General features: G+C 43.3%; 1 protein-coding gene and 1 long non-coding RNA gene across 6 annotated transcripts in view; one reads left to right on the forward strand and one right to left on the reverse strand.

Annotated features, from left to right (window-relative positions):
- Window positions 1–8,541: 8,541 nt before the first annotated feature.
- LOC144314830 (uncharacterized) lies at window positions 8,542–10,515 on the reverse strand. The gene is made up of 2 exons (XR_013380682.1): window positions 9,394–10,515; window positions 8,542–8,876 (listed from the first exon to the last, which is right to left on the reverse strand). It is a non-coding gene; the product is annotated as an uncharacterized LOC144314830 (long non-coding RNA).
- Window positions 9,692–21,360, forward strand: part of UBR4 (ubiquitin protein ligase E3 component n-recognin 4) — a 132,493-nt gene continuing 120,824 nt past the window's right edge. For all 5 annotated transcript variants that reach the window (XM_077899395.1, XM_077899397.1, XM_077899399.1 and 2 more), the window contains exons 1-8: window positions 9,692–9,882; window positions 17,181–17,278; window positions 18,696–18,799; window positions 19,794–19,923; window positions 20,038–20,177; window positions 20,680–20,782; window positions 20,899–21,040; window positions 21,210–21,334. In XM_077899395.1, coding sequence (XP_077755521.1) covers window positions 9,707–9,882; window positions 17,181–17,278; window positions 18,696–18,799; window positions 19,794–19,923; window positions 20,038–20,177; window positions 20,680–20,782; window positions 20,899–21,040; window positions 21,210–21,334 — 1,018 coding nt within the window. In that variant the 5' untranslated portion in view covers window positions 9,692–9,706. The remainder of the gene's footprint in view (window positions 9,883–17,180; window positions 17,279–18,695; window positions 18,800–19,793; window positions 19,924–20,037; window positions 20,178–20,679; window positions 20,783–20,898; window positions 21,041–21,209; window positions 21,335–21,360) is intronic.

A 21,360-nucleotide genomic window follows, 5' to 3' on the forward strand; every position in this document is an offset into this window, starting at 1 on the left:
AGTTGTGTTATTTATTATTACTTTTAAAGAGTTTATTTATTTGAGGGCGGGGTTGGGGCAGAGGGAGAGGGACAAGCAAACCCCCTGTTGAGTAGGGGAGCCCACCTTGGGTTTTGATCCCAGGACCCTGTCATGACCTGAGGCAAAGGCTGACACTTAACTGACTGAGTCACCCAGGCATCCCAAGAATTGTGTTATTTAAAAACAAAACTTGAACTCCTTTTGTCGTTATATATGCTGCTGGTTAATAATGCCAGAGGAAGGAAGAAAAATGAGAATCATTTTACTTGAGTAATAAAATTGTCAAATTGATTTTAATGAGTGAATGAACATCTAAGTATCTCCAGAAAAAACAGGCATCTCTTCATCCAGACTCAAGGCACAAGTTTGTTTAAAGTGTCCTGGGAGAAGGGAATACATACAAGTTAAAATAATCCCACCCTGGTTTTGAGAAAGCCTGGCTGGAATCTCGACTGTCCTAAAGAATGTGCAAACTGCATCATTAGCTGTCTACCACGTCTTGCTGCCTGCTGTTTGCACAGCACCCCAATCTGCTAGATGCTAGTTTTTACTTACCTACTTATATGCCAGAATCCGAAAGAACAAGCTAAGTGGAGGGAAGCTGTGTGCCTTTCTGTAAAATGCCCTGTATTTTGGCTTTAATCATTACCATTTTACCAAAAATTCTCTCAAAGCAGGTGTTTGAGAGAGCTAAGGCTAATGGCAGGGTCCTGTGTCCGTCCTGTATCATTCCTTTGCCTCTCGTCTTAAGGCCACACTTGGTTCTGACTAGCTTGGCTCAGCCTCTGCCTGTGGCTTTTGACCCTGTTGCCTGCCAGTGCTCTGATCTGCTTTCTTGTCTTCCTCTTTTTCTGTGCATCTCCCTCGAGCCATCTTCACCCCATCTTCATTAATTATGTTCATTTGGAGCCCCCTGCAATGTTTCACTTGAATTAAGTTCTTCAGTATTTTTTATGTCCTGATTTTTTAATTTTTAATTAGTTTGGGCAATATTTTTTTTTAAACATTTTTAAAAAAAATTTTATTTATTTATGATAGTCACAGAGAGAGAGAGAGAGAGAGAGAGAGGCAGAGACACAAGCAGAGGGAGAAGCAGGCTCCATGCACCGAGAGCCCGATGTGGGATTCGATCCCGGGTCTCCAGGATCGCACCCTGGGCCAAAGGCAGGCGCTAACCTGCTGCGCCACCCAGGGATCCCCCTAGTTTGGGCAATATTCAAGATCTTTTGGTGCAGAACTTTTTTAAGATTTTATTTATTCATGAGAGAGAGAGAGAGAGAGGCAGAGACACAGGCAGAGGGAGAAGCAGGCTCCATGCAGGGAGCCCGATGAGGGACTCAATCCTGGGACCACAGGATCATACCCCAAGCCAAAGGCAGACGCTCAACCACTGAGCCACCCAGGGATCCCCTTGGTGCAGAATTTTGCAGCTAAATAGTATTTAGTGATTCTCAGTCCCTGTGGGGAATAATGGATAACAGTCTGTAGCTTTTGTTATAATTTTCCCTACCCTTTGACTCTGCAATCAATTATTGGGGAGTGCTTATGAATTAAATACAGAGTTGGTTAGAACATTCAAGCTCAGTAAGAACTTTAAAAAAAATTTTTTTTGATAGATGAGGGGCACCTGGTGAGCTCAGCTGGAGGAGCATACAACTCTTAGATCTTGGGGTTGTGACTTCGAGCCATACAGTGGGTGTAGAAATTACTTAAATAAAACTTAAAAAAAAATTTAAAAAAATTTATAAGGGACATTATTCTCTTGGGATGGGGTTAAGTAGTAATGTATTATGCTCCATCCTCCTCTCTCTTAAAATTGTGATTTACTGATTTAATAACACTTTTGGAAGAGTGACATCTGTTCCCCTACCCCCAGCAAAAAAGAAGAGTAGGCTAACATGCAGATAACATGGTTTTACTGTCAAAGCAGTAAATGGGTGCTCTAACAGACAACTGACCCTGCAATTTAATAGCTAGCGGAGCAAGTTAGAGATAAACTTCTCTGAAACCTACACAATGTAGTTTTTTTTTTTAAATAAAGATTTTATTTATTTATTCATTAGAGACCCAGAGCGAGAGAGAGGCAGAGACAGAGGCAGAGGGAGACGCAGGCTCCATGCAGGAAGCCTGATGTGGGACTTGACCACAGGACTCTGGGATCGCGCCCTGAGCCAAAGGCAGACGCTCAACTGCTAAGCCACCCAGGCGTACCTATAATATTTATGTTCTGTTTAAAATCAAGGAAAAGAGACTTATTTTTAAGTGACTTAGGAGACAATTCCTGATACTGTGACCAGAGGGAAATTTCTCAATGGTTCTATAGGTAACATGATCAACAATGCCCTTAACAACATCTCTGGCTAAAATATGAGTTGTAAAATCCATTTGTGAGGGAGGATGGAGTCTGAGAAAATATAACCTCCAAATTCAGCCTAGATGCACAGCTAGTTCTCTGCTGGCTTGGTTTAAGCTAGGGATCAAGTTCAGAGTAGCTGGAGGAGAAGATGATAATATATATGTGGAGGTGCCCACCACAAATGTGATTCAACCGATCTCCTTCTGAGTTGTTGGTTATTCTTGTGGCTGTCTCTTTGCCCAGGTGGTTTCCATTGTATCTTATCATCTATCATTTGCCTTGTGTCAGCTGTCCCCAGTGCTTTATGTAACAAAGTGAGATGCTGACCATCCAGATCTAGAGTAAACTTCCTGGAGCATAGCTATTCTGTGGTGCCAGATAAGCAAGGGGCTGCTTATCTGCTTAAAATCTTAAAAAAAAAAAAAAGTCTATATATAACAACACACTGATCCTACTATATATTTTTTTAAAGATTTATTTATTTATTTATTTATTCATGATAGAGGCAGAGACACAGGCAGAGGAAGAAGCAGGCTCCATGCAGGGAGCTTGACGTGGGACTGGATCCTGGGTCTCCAGGATCAAGCTCTGGGCTGAAGGCGGCACTAAACCGCTGAGCCACCAGGGCTGCCCAAAATGTTTTTTTAAAAAAAGATTTATTTTTTATTTTTTTAAATTTTATTTATTTATTCATGATAGAGAGAGAGAGGCAGGCTCCATGCAGGGAGCCCGACGTGGGACTTGATCAGGCCCTCGGCTGAAGGTGGCGCTAAACCACTGAGCCACCGGGGCTGCCCTAAAAAAGATTTTATCCATTAGAGAGAGTGGGAGAGAACAGAGTACAAAGCAAGGGGAGGGGCAGAAGGAGGGAAGAAACAGGCTCCCCGGTGAGTAGGGATGCCAGGAAGGGGCTCCATCCCAGGACTCCAGAATCGTGACCTGAGCGAAGGTAGACACCCAACCGATGGAGTCATCCAGGTGCCCCTTAAAATGTTATTTATAAAAAAAAAAATAGGGGATCCCTGGGTGGCTCACTGGTTTAGCGACTGCCTTTGGCCCAGGGCGCGATCCTCAAGTCCCGGGATCAAGTCCCGCATAAGGCTCCCTGCATGGAGCCTGCTTCTCCCTCTGCCTGTGTGTCTGCCTCTCTCTCTCTCTCTATGTCTATCATGAATAAATAAATAAAATCTTAAAAAAACTAAAATAAAAATAAATAAAACCTTCCCCCATTCTCTATTTCCCAGAGGTCACCACTGAACAGTTTAGCATATATCTCTCCAAATCCCGTAATACCCTGTAACTTGATTTTATCACTTAATGTATCATGGGGAGATCCCCGCATTAGCAATATGGATCTCCCAAACCCTCTTTTTTATGGTCACGAGGTTGAAATTCTTTTTTTTTTTTTTTTCCGAGGTTGAAATTCTTAAGTGTTATTCCATTAGAGATTTTTATGAGATCAATCGAATGCTCTTTCAGACAAGTCTATTCTGTATTATTTAGACCATCTTTCCAGTAAGGATTTATGATGATGTAAAGAATGTGTGCATGCCTGCCTCCTCTTAAGGCACTACAGTATGACCCTGAGACTGACTAGAGCCATTTTTCTATGAGTGCTGAGGCTTATGTACATTTTTAAAAAATATATTTATTTATTTGAGAGAGAGAGAACATGCGTGCACAAGCGGGGGAACAGGAGAGGGAGAAACCGGCTCCCCACTGAGCAGGGAGCCCAATGTGGGGCTCGACCCCAGGACCCTGGAATCATGACCTGAGCTGAAGGGAGACACTTTAACCAACAGAGCATCCAGGTGCCCCCAGGCTTATGTAAATTTCTGATCCAGGATACTGAGAAGGTGCCTTTCCCAGTATATAGACTGATGACATTTAGGAGGGTGTCTTTATAAAATAGCCACAGATTTATATGGAAGTAAACTCTTGTCTGTTACTGCCTGACCTGCACTCAGATGTGTGAAAGTCAATAAACTGAAAATGAGCATTTAAAAGCCTCGTTTATATAAATAAGTGCCATTATTATTTACAGTTTTGGTGATGTTGTGTATCTCATGTGCTGTGCTAGATTAGAAGACTGACAAACCAGAATGCTGGTTTATAGAGGACAATGAAGACGACAGTCATGAAAAGCAAAATACTTATGTCTGCTAGTGGGAATGCATATCCTATAAAAAAAAGCCTATATAATACATTAAAATGTTATTATAAGCCTGTTTGGTTATTCTGGAGTTAGAATAGAGGAGGTGATACCATACGCATGTTTTGTAACAGGCACGCTTCTGCAAAGAGACCAGGACTCTGCTGACCAGGACAGCTCCTATCCCTTCTCCCCTCACTGGGTTGAAGGAATGTGATATAATCATTTTACTCCACTCTTTCTAGATTTTTACCTACACTACTTTATTTCTGCTAACTCCCTGCCATATATATCATATTTTCTGAATCACAAAGTATTTACAAACTTTTAAAAACTTAATTTTGATCCAATTTAGACTTACAGAAATGTTACAAGAATAGGACAAATAGGGATCCCTGGGTGGCGCAGCGGTTTGGTGCCTGCCTTTGGCCCAGGGCGTGATCCTGGAGACCCGGGATCGAGTCCCACGTCGGGCTCCCGGTGCATGGAGCCTGCTTCTCCCTCTGCCTGTGTCTCTGCCTCATTCTCTCTCTCTCTCTGTGACTATCACAAATAAATAAAAATTAAAAAAAAAAAAAAAGAATAGGACAAATAATTCTGATACCCTTCACTCAGATTCCCCAAATATTAACATTTTACCACATTAGCTTTATCTTTCTCCCTCCCATCTCTAAATCTGATGGTCCAAGATTTTGCTGAGTGTAAACCCTAAAGGATGACAATGGCAGGTCTGAGGAATAATCATTTTACAAAACAAAACTCGTCTTTTTTTTTTTTTTTTTAAGATTTTATTTATTTGAGAGAAAGCGGGAGGAGGAGCAGAGGGAGAGGGACAAGCAGACTGTGCTGAGCGTGGAGCCCAAGGCAGAGCTCAATCCCAGGACCCTGAGATCGTGACCTGAGCCGAAATCAAGAGTGGTAGCTTAAACCAACAGAGCCACCCAGGTGCCCCTAAAACAAAACTCTCCTGATACATTTGCAATGTTATGTAAGCTATCTGGGTTAAGCTGTATCTAATAAACTTCATTTTGTAGAAGTTTGCCAGTCAAGCTTTTACTATTTAATTCACATTAGCTATTGCTGAACAGCATTGCAAATTTGGATGTTCACCTTATTATCATTTTCATTTCAATTTTGATCTTTTTGTCCTTAGTTTCCTCTAAGTCTTGCTTCCTGCTCTTCAGTAAAACTGACATTCTATTCTAGTCCCTGTACAATTGCCAAAATTGCTTCTCTTTCTTTAAGCAAGAAGGCTGCAAGGCGCATTTTTCTTGTTTTAAATTCATACCATATAAAATGCAGTATTATGAGAAAAATAATCAGTATTTGTGGATTACAAATGACTCATATTATGAAACAGAATTAGGCTTCTAATCTATTTCCTTATAGTCTTGATGTTAAAAAAAAAAAAAAATCTCTGTTCATTGGTGAATTTCCAAAAAGGAGCTGCTCTTCATTTGTAGCAGTTTCCACAAAATATGCACTGTTGGTTCTTGAAACTTTGTAAAAGCTTGAGAACAGGATGTAAAAGCTTGAGAACAGGATGATCTCTGTTGAGCCCTGAGAGTTAATACATGTAGTTTATTCATGGAATGAAGAACACACAAGACCTACCAGGATTATTTCAAGCAACTCTTATCAGATAGATTTTTTTTTGAAATAAAAATGCCAGTGGGCAAACTGGGTAGCTCAGAGGTTTAGCACCTGCCTTCAGCCCATGGTGTGATCCTACAGACCTGGGATTGAGTCTTGCATCGGGCTGCCTGCATGGAGCCTGCTTCTCCCTCTGCCTGTGTCTCTGCCTGTCTCTCTCTCTCTCTGTGTCTAATGAAGAAATAAATAAATAAAATGTTAAAAAAACAAATGCCAGTATTTCTTGCTTTGGAGGTTCCTGGAGTGACAATGAACTCTTATTGTTTGCATTTTGTTTTTAAAGACATCTTTTAAGAAATGTATTAATTTATTTGTTAAGAGAGGGGGGGGAGGGGCGGAGGGAAGAACGAGAGAATCTTAAGCAGGTTCCATGCCCAGTGCAGAGCCCCGTTGGAAGTGTGTGTGTGTGTGTGTGGGGGGGGGGGGGGGGGCTTTGATTTAATGACCCTGAGATCATGACCTGAGCTGAAATCAAGTTGGATATTTAATCCACTGAGCCATGCTGGTGCTCCTTGTTTTTAGATTAAGGTATGATTTTTAACTGCTAATGTATATACATTATAAGTATACAGTTGAACAAATATTGTGTGTATATCCAAGCAACCATAACTCCTGTCAAGATGCAGAATGTTTTCACTTGCCAGCCGGTTTCTTTCTTTTTTTTTTAGATTTTATTTATTTATTCATGAAAGAGAGAGAGAGGCACGCAGGCAGAGGGAGAAGCAGGCTCCATGCAGGGAACCCGACACAGGACTCGATCCCGGGACTCCAGGATCACACCCTGGGCTGAAGGCAGGAGCCACCCAGGGATCCCCAACCCAGTGGGTTTCTTCACGCTTTCTCCTCGTCTGTATTCCCACACTGACACTATTCAATCATGGCTGCTGAATTTTTTTCTTTCACTGCATTTCTTGTAATATGATCATATCATATCTCTTGTTAAGTTTAAAAATCTTAGTTCCTTACTCAGCCACTTGGGATTAGAAGGAAACTAATACTTTAAATCCTTCAGTTAATAATCCCCCCAAATGACTATTCTTTAGTTTCTATCTTATTTTCTGGACCAGAGTATTAGAACCTTATGTTTCATCTAGAAGTCTGTTTTAGTCCTCTATGTATTGCCTTCCTTTCTTGTTTAAATTTAGAATGTGGAGGAGCATCTGGCTGGCTCAGTTGGTAGAGCATGAGACTCTTGATGCTGTGGTCCTGAGTTCAAGCCCCACATTGGGCACACAACACATCTCACTTAAAAAAATTTTTTAAGGGACGCCTGGGTGGCTCAGCAGTTGGGCAGTTGCCTTCGGCTCAGGTCATGATGCTGGGATCCAGGATCAAGCCCTGCATCAGGATCCTTGCACGGAGCCTGCTTCTTCCTCCACTGCCTGTGTCTCTGGCTCTCTGTGTCTCCCATGAATAAATAAATAACATCTTTAAAAATATATATATTTAAAGAAAAATCTTAATCTGGAGTGCTTTCTCCAAATCTATGAGCCAGAAATATTAAAAAGTAATGTGAGATAAAAAAAAAAAAAAGTAATATGAGTTTGGTACAGGAGCAAATTTCCCTGTGATAGTCTGCATTTGCCTTTTTACTCTCTCTTCCAGCAGCAGATGGATGGGGAAAGAAGGGAGTAGAAACATTTGATCTTCTGTTATTTCCTGAAACCTTTCCAAGAGAACCTCTGCAGATTAATTTTGTCCTTTGGGTGAAATAAAATTAATGTCCCAAGAGCCACTCTAAAATTTTAAGCCTTCTTCTTCAGGCACTGGGTTCAGTATTTTGAACTACTGCAATATTCACTGTGTTAGGGCAGCCTGGGTGGCTCAGCGGTTTGGTGCCTGTCTTCAGCCCAGGGTGTGATCCTGGAGTCCTGAGATCGAGTCCCACATCGGGCTCCCTGCATGGAGCCTGCTTCTCCCTCTGCCTGTGTCTCTGCCTCTCTCTCTCTGTCTCTCACATGAATAAATAAATAAAATCTTAAAAAACAACTAAATTCTTTTTTTTAATTTTTTTTAATTTTTTTATGACAGTCACACAGAGAGAGAGAGAGAGGCAGAGACACAGGCAGAGGGAGAAGCAGGCTCCATGCACCGGGAGCCCGATGTGGGATTCGATCCCGGGTCTCCAGGATCGCGCCCTGGGCCAAAGGCAGGCGCCAAACCACTGCGCCACCCAGGGATCCCAAAAACAACTAAATTCTTAAAAAAAAAAAATTCACTGTTATGGAAAGGCTTCATTCTCTGTCTTTAACTTTTCATATTTTCATGTTTAAGAAACCTGCCACTGACACTATTTCCCCCTGAGAAAATAAAGGGAAATCTCTACCGTTATCATTAAAGCCACGTTTTCCTCCAACACTAGCTTTGACTTGATTGCATTTTATTCCTAATGTAAAATAGCCCTTTTGCTACTACAAGTGCAAATCGATCACCAGGTCACCCGTTTAGCTATCAAAGAGGTACACCGGTGGCAAAAGGAGATCCTCCAAAACTTGGGGAAGAATTTCAGGGCTTCAGGGTTTTCAAACCATCCACACTTCTTGCGAAGGGGCCTGCGGGCCACAGGCTTGACGTCCTGCGCCGACACCCATGCGCCGCCCAAGAATGTTCTCGAAGCACGCATACCTTTCCTTGAGTCAACTGTCAAGTCAGACTGCTTTTCCCCTCTTAGATCTGGAACCCAGGTCGGTTTATCTGCAAAAAAAAAAAAAAAAAAAAAAAAAAAGGCCCTTATTAAACCTTCCATTCTTTCTCTGCTAGCATTAAAGTGGGGAAACACAACCTGCCGCATCAAATTGCAGACAGCAGTGAACAGTCAGGGCTGGCAACATAGTGCGGGTAATCAAGACACAAGGTGGGGGGCCCCGGGGAGCCTCTGGCTCAGCCGGTGACCCCGGGGTCCTGGGTTCGAGTCCTGCACCAGGCTCCCTGCGGGGGGCCTCCTTCTCCCTCTGCCTGTGTCTCTCATGAATAAACAAATAAAATCTTTTAAAAACACACACACACGACGGGGATGTGGGCCCAAATTCGGTAAGACTAGTGACTGCACGTTTTTTAAGTATCACCGTGCGGGGCGCGGGGCGGGGCTCTCGGAAGGGGAGCGAGCCGACTCTCGTCTTCAGGTGTCTCCGGCGGTGGCCCTTCCATCCGCAGACGCACAGCCTGCTCCGAGGCCCCGGTCTCCCCTCCTTCAAGCAAACCCCCAACTCACCTTTCCCTGATGCCCCGAAGCCGCATCCATCACTCCCACTTTCAGAAACGACTGCCAGCGCGCAGGCGCGGAGGTCGCCCCCACCTCCCCCGAAGGGGTAAGTCCTGCGCAGGCGCAGTTGCTCCGGCCCGCCTCCGCGTCGCGCCGAGCTTCTCCCGAGAGCAAAGGCTGACCGCCCCGCGCGTTGCGTGTTTTGCCCTGCGACCGCGTCGCGCAGTCTGACGTGTCTGTCACGTCACTTCCGCCCCCTCCCGGGAGGCGGCGCTGGGCCGGTGGCAAGCCCCCGGAGGGAGCCGCAGTAGTACGACGGAAGATGGCGACGAGCGGCGGCGAAGAGGCGGCGGCGGCGGCGCCGGCGCCCGGGGCCTCGGCGACGGGGGCGGACACAACCCCGGGCTGGGAAGTGGCGGTGCGGCCCCTGCTGTCCGCGTCCTATTCCGCCTTCGAGATGAAGGAGTTGCCGCAGCTGGTGGCCTCAGTCATCGAGAGGTACCGGGCGGCGGCCCCGGCGAGGCGGGCGCGGGGGGGGAGGGGAGGCCGCGCCGGATCGTCTGCACCCGCGTCCCCGGGCCGCCGCGCGCCGCTTGGCGACCCCGGGCCCCCGGCCGCGGCTTCGGGGCCCCGGGATCCCGGCGGACGAGGGCCGGCCGGGGGCTCCTCCCGCCGGCCCGGGTAGATGATCTGTGCCTCGGTTTCCCTCCTGAGCAAAACTTTTGGAGACGCCTTCTCGAGAGGGCGTGGCCGGCCCCGTGTGCGAGTGACTGAGACGCCGGGCGCTGCTGGCGGAGAACGTCCCCGGGGCCGCCCCCCCTGCGCTAAGGTCACAGCGCTGATGAGTCTGCAGTTCTCGCCCGCGCTCACCCCCCTGGCCTGCGCCCGAGCGGGGCCTCGGGGTGCAAGCTGGAGGTGGGCCGCACGATTTAGTAACGGTCTCCCCGCGGTGCCGTGATCGCCGGGGGCACGTGCTGCTCCTGTGCCTGGAGCCGCCGCGACCACGCAGGATGTGTCTTCAGGCCGCGCTTGGTGTCTGTGGCTGCTGTAACGGTCTAGGAGGAAACCGTGTCCGTGGGAGTCGGAGGTCACTTTCCCACGGAAACCGTGCCCTCCGCGTTCTCTCTCCCTCTCTCTCCCTCTCGCAATAGAATATCCTTAGATTTTGTTACAGACAGGAACCCTCCTCTGTTGGTTTGGTGTTAACATGGTTTTGTCATTTTGTATCGAGGTCCTAGATCGTGATAGTTTGTGTTCCTAGGAGGCCGGGGATACCAGAACGCCTGTCTTCCTGACTCGACCTTGCTCAGAGGAGTCTGTTCTTTGGTTTCATGGTAGACGTGCTTTTCTTTTTTCTTTTCTTTCTCTTTTCTTTTCTTTTCTTTTCTTTTCTTTTCTTTTCTTTTCTTTTCCTTCTTTCTTTCTTTTTTTTTTTTTTTTAAAGGCAGTCTCACTTTTATTTTACTACTCAAACCTTACTTCAGCCATCCCGCAGTTGCTGCCTGGGTCACTTTAGCTTCTGGCCAACAAGGGTGTATCTCAGTGTTCTCCACGTTGGAAATCGCTATTCTTATTCAAGGGAGGCCCCATGACTTGACAAATTGTTTATGATAGTGCCTGCTGTTAGGTTTGTGGTGCCTTGGGTACACGTTTGTTTGTTTGTTTATTTATTAAGTTGGAATAAAATGACGACTGGGTTTGGTAAATTCACAGTTTGCTTTACAGATGGGTTTTCCTACCTAATTATTAAATCAGGAAAGTTTTTTTTTTTTTTTTTTTTTAAGATTTTACTTATTTATTCATGAGAGAGACACACACATACAGAGGCAGAGACACAGGCAGAGGGAGAAGCAGGCTCCCTGCAGGGAGCCCCACGTGGGACTCCATCCTGGGTCTCCAGGATCACACCTTTGCGCTGAAGGCAGGCGCTAAACCGCTGAGCCACCCAGGGATCCCCAAATCGGGAATGTTTTAAAGATGGAAACCAAGTACCAAGATACCGCTCTCAGGTTATGGCCTCTCTTTAACTTGCTTTATTTTTTTATTTTTTTATTTCTTTTCTTTAACTTGCTTCAAACGTTTGGTTTGGTGGCATTTTTCCTGCATTATGCTCATCAGGTGACTTGTAATGGACACTGCTTCACTCTAGAACATTTGCTTTTATTTATTTATTTCACCCCAAAGATTTTATTTTTGAGTCATCTCCACCCCTAACGTGGGACTCATCCACAAACCTGAAATCAAGAGCGGCTCACCCTACTGAGCCAGCCAGGCACTCCTGCTTTTATGTTTTTTCTGGACAGGAGTTGAGTCGGTTACAAAGTCATTTGCTGACAGCCTCCTGTTCATCCCGTGTTCAAGTCATCTTTTTGAAACTATATAATGGTTTAGCAACTCTGTCCGGCTTGTAAAAGGACCCAAAACCCAATACATGAACTAGATGTGAATTTTGCCAAACAAGTGACTGCTTCCTTCTGCACCCTAAGATAATCAAGTGTTGCCTGTGTTTGTAGACACTAGTAAGAACTCTCTTCACCATTTAGAAAAGAAATCCAAACTAGTGGATGTTTAGTGACAAAAACTTTTTGTTGTAAGGCAAGATCCCTGAAGTCTTGGTTCTGGTTTTATTGCTAAGTTCACTTTGAAAGCCTGTTATGTGTCCTCCCGAGGCTCTATGAGAGTAATATAATCCTAAGAAAACTTTTCAAAAGAAATCTCTGACTTTCACGTTCTTTTACAGTTAAAAAAACAAACATATTACTGTTCAGCTTGGTGTAGAGCAGAGGTCAGCACACTTGTTTTGTAAAGAGGCAGAGAGTAAATATTTGCAGGCTATACATTCTCTGTGTGGAGTAGTCAACTTGGTCATTGTATAGCAAAAGCAGCCTTATACAGTAAGTAAATGAATGGTTGTGGCTGTTTTTCCAAAATCTTATTTATGGACACTGAAATACGAACTTCATATATTTACATGTCACCAAATAGCTTTAAAATTTTTTTCAGCCATGTGAAAACTGCAGAAACATTCTTAAATATAGGCTGTTACAAAAACAGTGCCAAACCCTGATTTAGAGCACAAAAATTAGTACCCTGTTACTTTCTCATAAGTTTTTTGCCTTTTAAAAAAAATGAGGGGCACTTGGAAGGCTCAGGCGGTTAGATATCCAACACTTAATTTCGGCTCAGGTCATGATCTCAGGGTGGTGAAATGGAGCTCAGAATGGAGTCTGCTTGAGATTCTCTCCTGAGCAGCCCGGGTGGCTCAGCTGTTTGGCGTCGCCTTCAGCCCAGGGCCTGATCCTGGAGACCTGGGATCGAGTCCTCCATTGGGCTCCCTGCATGGAGCCTGCTTCTCCCTCTGCCTGTGTCTCTGCCTCTCTCTCTCTCTCATGAATAAATAAATAAGTAAATATCTTTTAAGAATTAAAAAAAGAGATTCTCTCTCTCCTGCCTCTGCATCCCCTGCTCTGACACTGTCTAAATAAATAAATAAAGTCTTAAAAAGTGAAACGAGGGTGTCAGAATTGTGGATGTATTTTTTTTTCAAGACTATTTTTATTTATTCATGAGAGACAGAGAGAGGGACAGACACAGTCAGAGGGAGAAGCAGGCTCCATGCAGGGAGCCCCATGCAGGACTTGATCCCAGGACTCTGGGATCATGCCCTGAGCTGAAGGCAGGCACTGAACTATCCAGGCGTCCCTGTGGAAGTATTTCTTGACTATAGAGTTATGGCCACCAAATTTAGAACCAGATCAGAGTCAGCACTGTACAGGTACTATTGTGGGCTTTATTTTGTAGGTAATCAAAGGTTCAGGTGTCTAGGCCGCTACTTTATTTCTGGGGTTGCTGCTCCCATCTGGGGTTCCCCTTTTTATTGTCATGACTGCCATGTTTTTCTTCCTTGCCTCTAGGGACCTTCTGTTTTTCTGTTGCAGTCTACTACTCTCTGTTTCCCTTTTAGATATCCTGGCTCCATCATTGCCAGCTCTACCTTTCCATCTGACAGCCTGCTTGTCCATTGAATTCCTCCCCATTTGACTGTTGGGGATGATGACTTGCCCTGAGACTGCTTCGTGCTCCACCGTTCCGCTTGCCATCTGTAGTCTTTCATACCTTTATTATGTTTTTTTAAAATAAAGATTTTTATTTATTTATTTCATAGCTTTATAATTGGAATTGAACTTGGTGTTTGAAGAAAAGGTAGATACAATTTCTAGGTCTAGACCCTGTTTATTAAGTTTGACTTTGTAACCAAAATGTGAAACAAAGGAGGAATAGATTAGCATAGATAAATTGGGAAGCATACTCAAAAATGTCCTTTGACTTTTAAAAGAAAAACATATGTGAGTTTACTTAAAAGAGATGTTCATTTTTATTTTTACTGCCTGTTGCTAGCATGTCTTCTAGTATTAAAGATTGAAAATCTTTACAGTGTCCCTACTTTTCCAGACCAGAAATGGAGCTAGAACTAGTTCAATGGAGCACATGCCATATTTGGGATTAATTAGTATAATTGCTGAATGTAATCTTATGTTTTAAGGTACTATCAAATACAGAATTCCTTTCTTAACTCTTTGTAAGATAGGTTGGTGATCATGATTGTCATCGAACACTTTGACTCTTTGTAGATTACTAAAACAGGAAAAAAGAAAAACCAAAAAAACCCCTTTCCCATGAGCCAGTCCTTCCTAGGCTGTCCTGGCCTCCTTACTGATAAGTCTGTTTCGGTCTCTGCCTCCCAGGTGTTTAATAAAATTTAGGCCAGAGAGACCTACTTGGGAAGGTGGAAGCTGTTACAAAATCCATATTAGATAGTGTTCATCTATTTCTTAAATATCTTAAAAGGGAGAATGGGATACACAAATGCCAGTCTTCTGAATTTACATGCTGCAGGACAGAAATTCATGATTGATTTACAGGAAGAAGAAAAGCCTGCCACCAAGTGATGGAGTGTAATTGTGAGATTAGTCCTCATGGCTGGTTAATTTCTTAGTGTCACATTCACCACAGATTTGTCAGGAGTATGGGGATCTGAAAGCTTTTAGTTCTTTGGTTACATGTGTATTACTCTGTGACACAGCAGATGTTCAGTCAGCATATATTTTTTAATGCTGTTATTCTTTAAGTATATTTAATATGCTTGCTTGTTTCCTGGCTGTAAGGAATCATAATAGATTCTGTTCTTGGGGGTTTATGAGTCTGATGAAGGGAAAGGGGTTTGTGGAGTTTCCACAGTTTAGAAAAGAGATGTAAATAGTATCTAGGGGGAGAAGGGAGGTGAATCTGTAGTCTTTATTTTGTCCTCTTGGATTTCCACCTCTTCCTAAAAAAAGGCTAGATATTTCCAGACTTGAGGTAGTTCTTTTTTACTTACATGTCAAATTGGATTTCTCTGACCTGGCTGTACTGTAGCTGCTGTTTCTCTTTGTACTCTGCCTCACATTTATTTTGTATGGAATATAAACGTTTTAGAAAAATTCTGTGTCTCTCAGCAGTGTTTTAGCCCCAGTGGTGGTGTGGTTGGAATGTTTGTTAGAAGAAGCAGATGTTTGAGGAAGATAGCTTGACTGCCCAGAGGAGAGATGTATTTTTACCTAGAAGTCTTATTTTCCTTTCTCTTTGTTATATTTGCCTGCAGTTCTTCATTCTTCCCCATTCCTACCTAACTTCTTGCCTTTTGTCCCATTTTTTCTATTTCTTTGCGTCTTCTGGTATCTTGGTGTCTGTCAGATTCTTGGGGAATGAGGGTGGCAGCAAGTCTTTATTAGGTGACTCATACATGCTTGCTTCTTTAAAATCAAGAGATATGATATTGTCCTTTGGGCCACATATCCGCACGTCTCCTTACTCCTTCAAGTCTTTTCTTTTTTTTTTTTTTTCCTTCAAGTCTTTTCAAATTAATTTTCCCAGGTTCATCCTTAGTTGCCCTGAGCAAATTATAAGTGCAGTTTGAGAGTGCTCCATTTTTTTGGATGCCAGTGTCCATCTTTCCTCAAAGTGCATTCTTGTTTCTTTATTGGAATAAGGCAGTTGTGTATTTCTAGGGCAGGAACCAAGAACCAAGGTTTGTTAAATCACAGTGGGGCCTCATTGAACCAGGCAATTAAATGAGTTTATTCTTGCATATTGGATGTATTTCACTATCTGAATGGAAGTGAAAGCAACAGAGTAGGTTCATCCTCTGGGTGGGCAGTTTTTGTCTTAATTCTAGTAAGCCTGTCCAGCTGAAAAACACGGGGATAAGCAGCTCTGAACTTTTGAAATAAGACAGTAAATGACTCAGTGAAATATATCAAATTACAGGGTGAGAAAACCTTAGAACAATGACTAAGAAAATACAAGGATGGAATGAAGGAACAACTAAGTATATGAGGTAGAAGCAGGGGATTTAGTAGAGATTTTTCTGCTGAGTAGAATATGACCTGGACCAGTGTGTTGGCCACCAGAAACTGAGCATTACTTGGTGTTTAAAAGGTTTTCGTTTCCTCCTTTTTGTCCATTTGACAAATAGAAATGATCGTTGGTGGGCAGGAAGACCCTTGCGCATCATAGATGCTACATAAATATTTTTTCTTGGTGAAAGTTACTCTGAGATAAGGAACTGATCTTTGCTAAATCCCCGTTTATCCTAGATAAATCCCCACATAGCAAAGTGTTCGCAATGCCAGACTCTTAAGTGCTATTTGAGGTGATTCATCACTCACACTGGCACCTCCCCAGTGTTGAACTTGTCTTTTTGGCTCTTGTGTTCATTTGGCAAGTGAATAGAGTCCTGACTGTGTACATTTCCCTTCCTAGGCTGATACTTCTGGTTGGAGAATTAATTCGCTAAGGAAACTGTTTAGCCACAGCCCTCTGTCCCCCCCCTCCCTTTTAAAAATATTTTATTTATTTATTCATGAGAGACGGGGGTGGGGGAGAGAGAGAGAAGGGCAGAGAAAGAGGGAGAAGCCTGCTCCTTGAGCAGGGAGCCTGAGGCGGACTCAACCTCAGGACCCTGGGATCACGACCTGAGCCAAAAGCAGACACTCAAGGGACTGAGCCACTCAGGCTCCCTGTTCTTTACCTTTAATAAAATACATTTTGTTTTATTTTGTTTACATTGTCATTTTGTTTCATGGGTTGTGGATTAGCATATGATTTGACAGAAGGACATAAATGTGTATCTATCTCTAAGATCTAGTTGGGCTCTAGATTTTCACAGAAGAGGGCAATTTCCTCAGCTCAAGATAAGGGATGTGATTAAAACCCCTGAATTTGTTGTGATCTACCTGTGTCTTGGTTGGGAGTGGGATGATACTTGAAGTTTGGGTTTTAGCACTGATCAGGTGATTTCTCCCCAGGTTATTGATTCTTGCATTGTGGACTGGTCTTTGGTCTTCAAAATGGATTTCTGTGACCTGTATTCCCACTAACAGTATTTTGAGTGCTCCAGTCTCCTCCCTTTTGGTCAGCACTTGACACTATTAGCTTTTGGTCTTTGCCAACCAGTAATACAGGACAAAATACAGGCATCCTGTAATGTTTTTACTTGTACTTATTTAATTCTAAATGGGTTTGAAAATGTTCCCTGCCTATTAGCTTTTGTCACTCCCTAAGCCTGATACCTTGAGCAAGGTGTTTACTTTTAATTTGCTAAGGTTCACTTTCCTGATCTTGAATATAGGGATGATAACAGTGCCTCCCAAATGGGGCTGTTGTAAGGATTAAGTATAGTAATGCCTATAAAAGGATGGGGTATCTGGCATATAGGAAGCACTAAGTAAATGCTAGCTGAATTATCTTCTTTGCAGTGAATCCGAAATCCTGCACCACGAGAAGCAGTATGAGCCCTTCTACTCCTCTTTTGTTGCACTTTCCACACACTATATTACAACAGTTTGCAGCCTCAGTGAGTATTCCATTCTTGTCACTCCCTTTCTGAAGGCTTGGAGGGGTGGTGGTTGGGTCTCCTCTTTGTGGGGTGTCTCAACAGGTTGTGAATGAAGTCTGTATTTAAGCACTCCTGAGCTGTCCTCCCAGCTGGGCAGACCACTGTCAGTCTGATAAGGCTCTGGAAGTCCATTTACCTAGGCCAACCAAGATGGATTTAAAAAGGACTTGGTTTGGACACTTGCTTCATAACCCATTAAGTTAATTTTCTTTACCATCTTAATCAAAAGCATTTTATTGATTTCATACATGCACATGTAATTATTAGTGTGTTAATTCCTGAGGCTTGAGGGGAATGGGCGGATACTGACCTAGGGTTCATGGCCACTCATGAAAGCTCTGTTATTCCTTATTTGGTTTTGATGAGAAAGTAAATTCTACTTTTGTATTCTCTGGTATGTCAAGGGATTTCAGTTTCAGTTCCCTATCTTTTTTTAAGATTTTATTTATTTATTCATGAGAGACACAGAGACAGAGAGGCAGAGACACAGGCAGAGGAAGAAGCAGGCTCCATGTAGGGAGCTTGACGTGGGACTCGATCCTGGGTTTCCAGGATCACGTCCCGGGCTGAAGGCAGTGCTAAATCGCTGAGCCATCTGGGCTGCCCAGTTCCCCATCTTTTAAACATTTTTTTACCCTTATTTTCTACTATTTCTGAATTTTTGCACTTTTATTTGTTTAAAAAAATCCTAACTCAGAGAATTCTGAATAATGCTAATTTGTTAACTTAAATAGTTTGCTAAGTAAGTAAAATGAAGGGAAGCTATAGGGTTGCTGGATAACCTTTGTGTGCAGTGCTGTTTATTATAGGCATTGGCTGCTGGTGGAGGAATTACTTTTAACTTTGAGAAGTTTTGTGTAGGAAGCCCCTTGTAAAAGGTATTCAGAATCTATGGAAAAGGAGAGGTAGTATATTCTAGTAGTTAGTGCATGAACTCTAGAGCCAGACTTCCTGGATTTGATTCTAGCCGTATGACTTTGGGCAAGTCACTTAAGCTCTCCGTGGTGTAATTTCCTGATCTGTTGCGAAAAGGAGGGGGAGGGGATAATAATACTACCTACTTCAAAATGGTCGTTTAAGGATTGAGTGGGTTAATATAATATATTTGAAGTGCTCAGTGCTTACTGTGATGTATTTCCTATTATAATTAATTTCCAGTAAATGTAAGATAGGTTGATCTAGAAGTAGTAGATAGTTATCTGCCAGGATCCCTTTGTTTGGCCCTTGGATTGTTGGTTCTGAATGATTATTGTCATAGAATGGCTCTGGAAATGCTGGACACTGGCACTTGGGAATTGTCTGGTTTGATATACTGACTATGAGGCTGACCAAGCTGTGGTGGTCTAAGGTTAATTGAAGTCCATTCCTTTCCTAGTTCCCCGGAACCAGCTTCAGTCGGTGGCAGCAGCCTGTAAAGTCCTGATCGAGTTTTCTCTCCTGCGTCTGGAGAATCCAGATGAGGCTTGTGCTGTGTCCCAGGTGAGAGTGATGGGCTCATTTGCAGCCCTTATTTCAAGGTAGGACTGTGACAGACTAGTGGAATGATGGAGAAGGGTGGCATAGGGTAGGGGTTGGTGAACTTTTCCTGTAACAGGCCAGACAGTGAACAATTTGCTGACCATTAGTCCCTGTTGCAACAGTCTCTCTCTTTTTAAAATCTGCCTTTGTAGTATGAAAGCAGCCACAGACAATACATAAATGAGCAAGCATAGCTGTGGTCCAGTAAACTTTATTTACAAAAACAGGCAGTGGGCTGAATTGGAACTGTGGTTTGCCAGCTTCTTGTATAGAGGGCTGCAGAGGCTTTTGCAAAGATTGCAAACTTCCATGTTTCCATGGGTCAGGCAAATAACGTAAAATGAGTGAAGTATGCCAGTTGGAAAGGGTGCCTGACCCAGCTACAAAGGGCCAATCATTGTGTGGCATCAGCTGATTGTTGCCAGGTAGAGGTAGAGGTAGAGACTCAGTTACTGTGTCTTGTGCATTATTGAGAGATAAGAAATCTAGTTTTGTATATTAAACCTTCCATGTTTTAAAAAGTTAGCTATAACTTCAAATAAAAAAATAAAAATCCAAGAGCAACACTGTGAGAATAAGACACATTTGCAAGCCAGACATGGTCTGAGGACCATCAGCATGTGATCTCTGCTTTATTGTTTTCCCCAGTCTCAGTTCTTGATAAGAACCTAAATTTGGCTGTACGCCAGTTTGAAGTCCCAGGGGAGTAGTATCTTCTGAAAGATATACTTGATTTTAGGTTTTTTTTTTGTTTGTTTTTTTAAAGATTTTATTTATTTATTCATGAGAGACAGAGAGAGAGACAGACAGACAGACAAGGGAAGAGGGAAGAGAAGCAGGGTCCATGCAGAGAGCCCAACACGGGACTCGACCCCGGGACTCTAGGATCACGCCAAAGGGAGATGCTGAACCACTGAGGCACCCAGGTGTCCCATTGAATATATTTTCTTTTCAGAAACACTTGATTCTCCTCATCAAGGGCCTGTGTACTGGCTGTAGCCGACTAGACAGGACTGAAATGATAACGTTCACGGCAATGATGAAATCAGCCAAGCTGCCACAGACAGTGAAGACGCTCTCAGATGGTGAGCGTTTATTTGCCAGGCCTAGTTCTCTGACTGCTTCCCCGGCCAGCTGTTTTCCTGCATTGCCTTCTAGTGGCACTATGCTCATTCCTGTTGTTGGTTTTATACTTGCAGTGGAAGACCAGAAAGAGCTGGCCTCACCAGTAAGCCCAGAACTGAGGCAGAAGGAGGTCCAGATGAATTTTTTGAACCAGCTGACATCAGTTTTCAACCCTAGAACTGTAGCATCACCGCCTGGAGGTCCACACACTCCAGTGAGTTACTCCAGCAAAGTGTCCTCATCCCATGGGAGTTTTAAGAGATAATACTAGAAAAAGTAACATGTATCTTCTATTTGTGATGTGGAATGATGTATGTGCCTAGGGTAGAAAGCCAGTAGAAAAATACAATCCAAAAAAAGGGGAAAACTTCCCCTAACTTTCTGCCCACTGTTGATACTATTCTGATGATCATTCTTCTAAAATTTCTCAATATAAATAAATAGATATAAACAACACGTGTGCTTTTCTGTGAAAGACATCACACTCTCTACTAGTTGTAGAATGTATCTTTGTATATTTTTCTCCTGCTCTTGGGACAATAACTTGTGTTTTCCCTAACATTAGAGAGGGATTTCCTTCCCCCATCATTAACTGGGGAGTCTGCAGAGTACCCCTTAGAACTTCTTGGGCACTTGGTTTGATTCCAAAATGCAGGGCAGCAGTTGACAGATGATAGTATCATGATAGGCCTTTCAGATCCTTTGTTTCTCTTTAGGCCGAAGGAGAAAATGATGAGCAGTCATCCACAGATCAAGCCTCTGCTATCAAAACCAAGAATGTGTTTATAGCTCAGAATGTGGCTAGTCTTCAAGAGCTTGGTAAGACTCTTAATTATTGTCACAAAGCTGGTTCTCTGCTTTCAAAAATTCCGTAAGTGGAAAAGAAGCAGCAGCCAGATGCCCGTTGGTAAAGTTGAGCCCTGTCATTAATGCAGGTGGCTCAGAGAAGCTACTGCGCGTGTGTTTGAACCTGCCCTATTTCCTGCGCTACATCAATCGGTTTCAGGATGCAGTGTCGGCCAATTCTTTCTTCATCATGCCGGCCACAGTAGCAGATGCCACTGCTGTTCGCAATGGGTAAGGTGTTCCAGGGTGTGTGCTTTTTTTTCTAATGCTGCTCTCAAAAAGAGAAACTGGTTAGTCTTTTTTTTTTTTTTTGGCATGCCAACTTTCTTTAATTATCATATTATAGAAGCAAGGGATTCAAAGAGATGCTTTGGTTAACCTCCTCTCCTTCATGTTCTAGTTTTCATTCACTGGTGATTGATGTAACCATGGCGTTGGATACTCTGTCTCTGCCTGTGTTGGAACCCCTCAATCCTTCTCGTCTGCAGGATGTGACAGTTCTCAGCCTAAGTTGTCTGTATGCAGGTGAGAGGTTATGATGTCTGATTTCA

Source organism: Canis aureus, chromosome 5, assembly GCF_053574225.1.
Source record: "Canis aureus isolate CA01 chromosome 5, VMU_Caureus_v.1.0, whole genome shotgun sequence".
Lineage (NCBI taxonomy): Eukaryota > Metazoa > Chordata > Mammalia > Carnivora > Canidae > Canis > Canis aureus.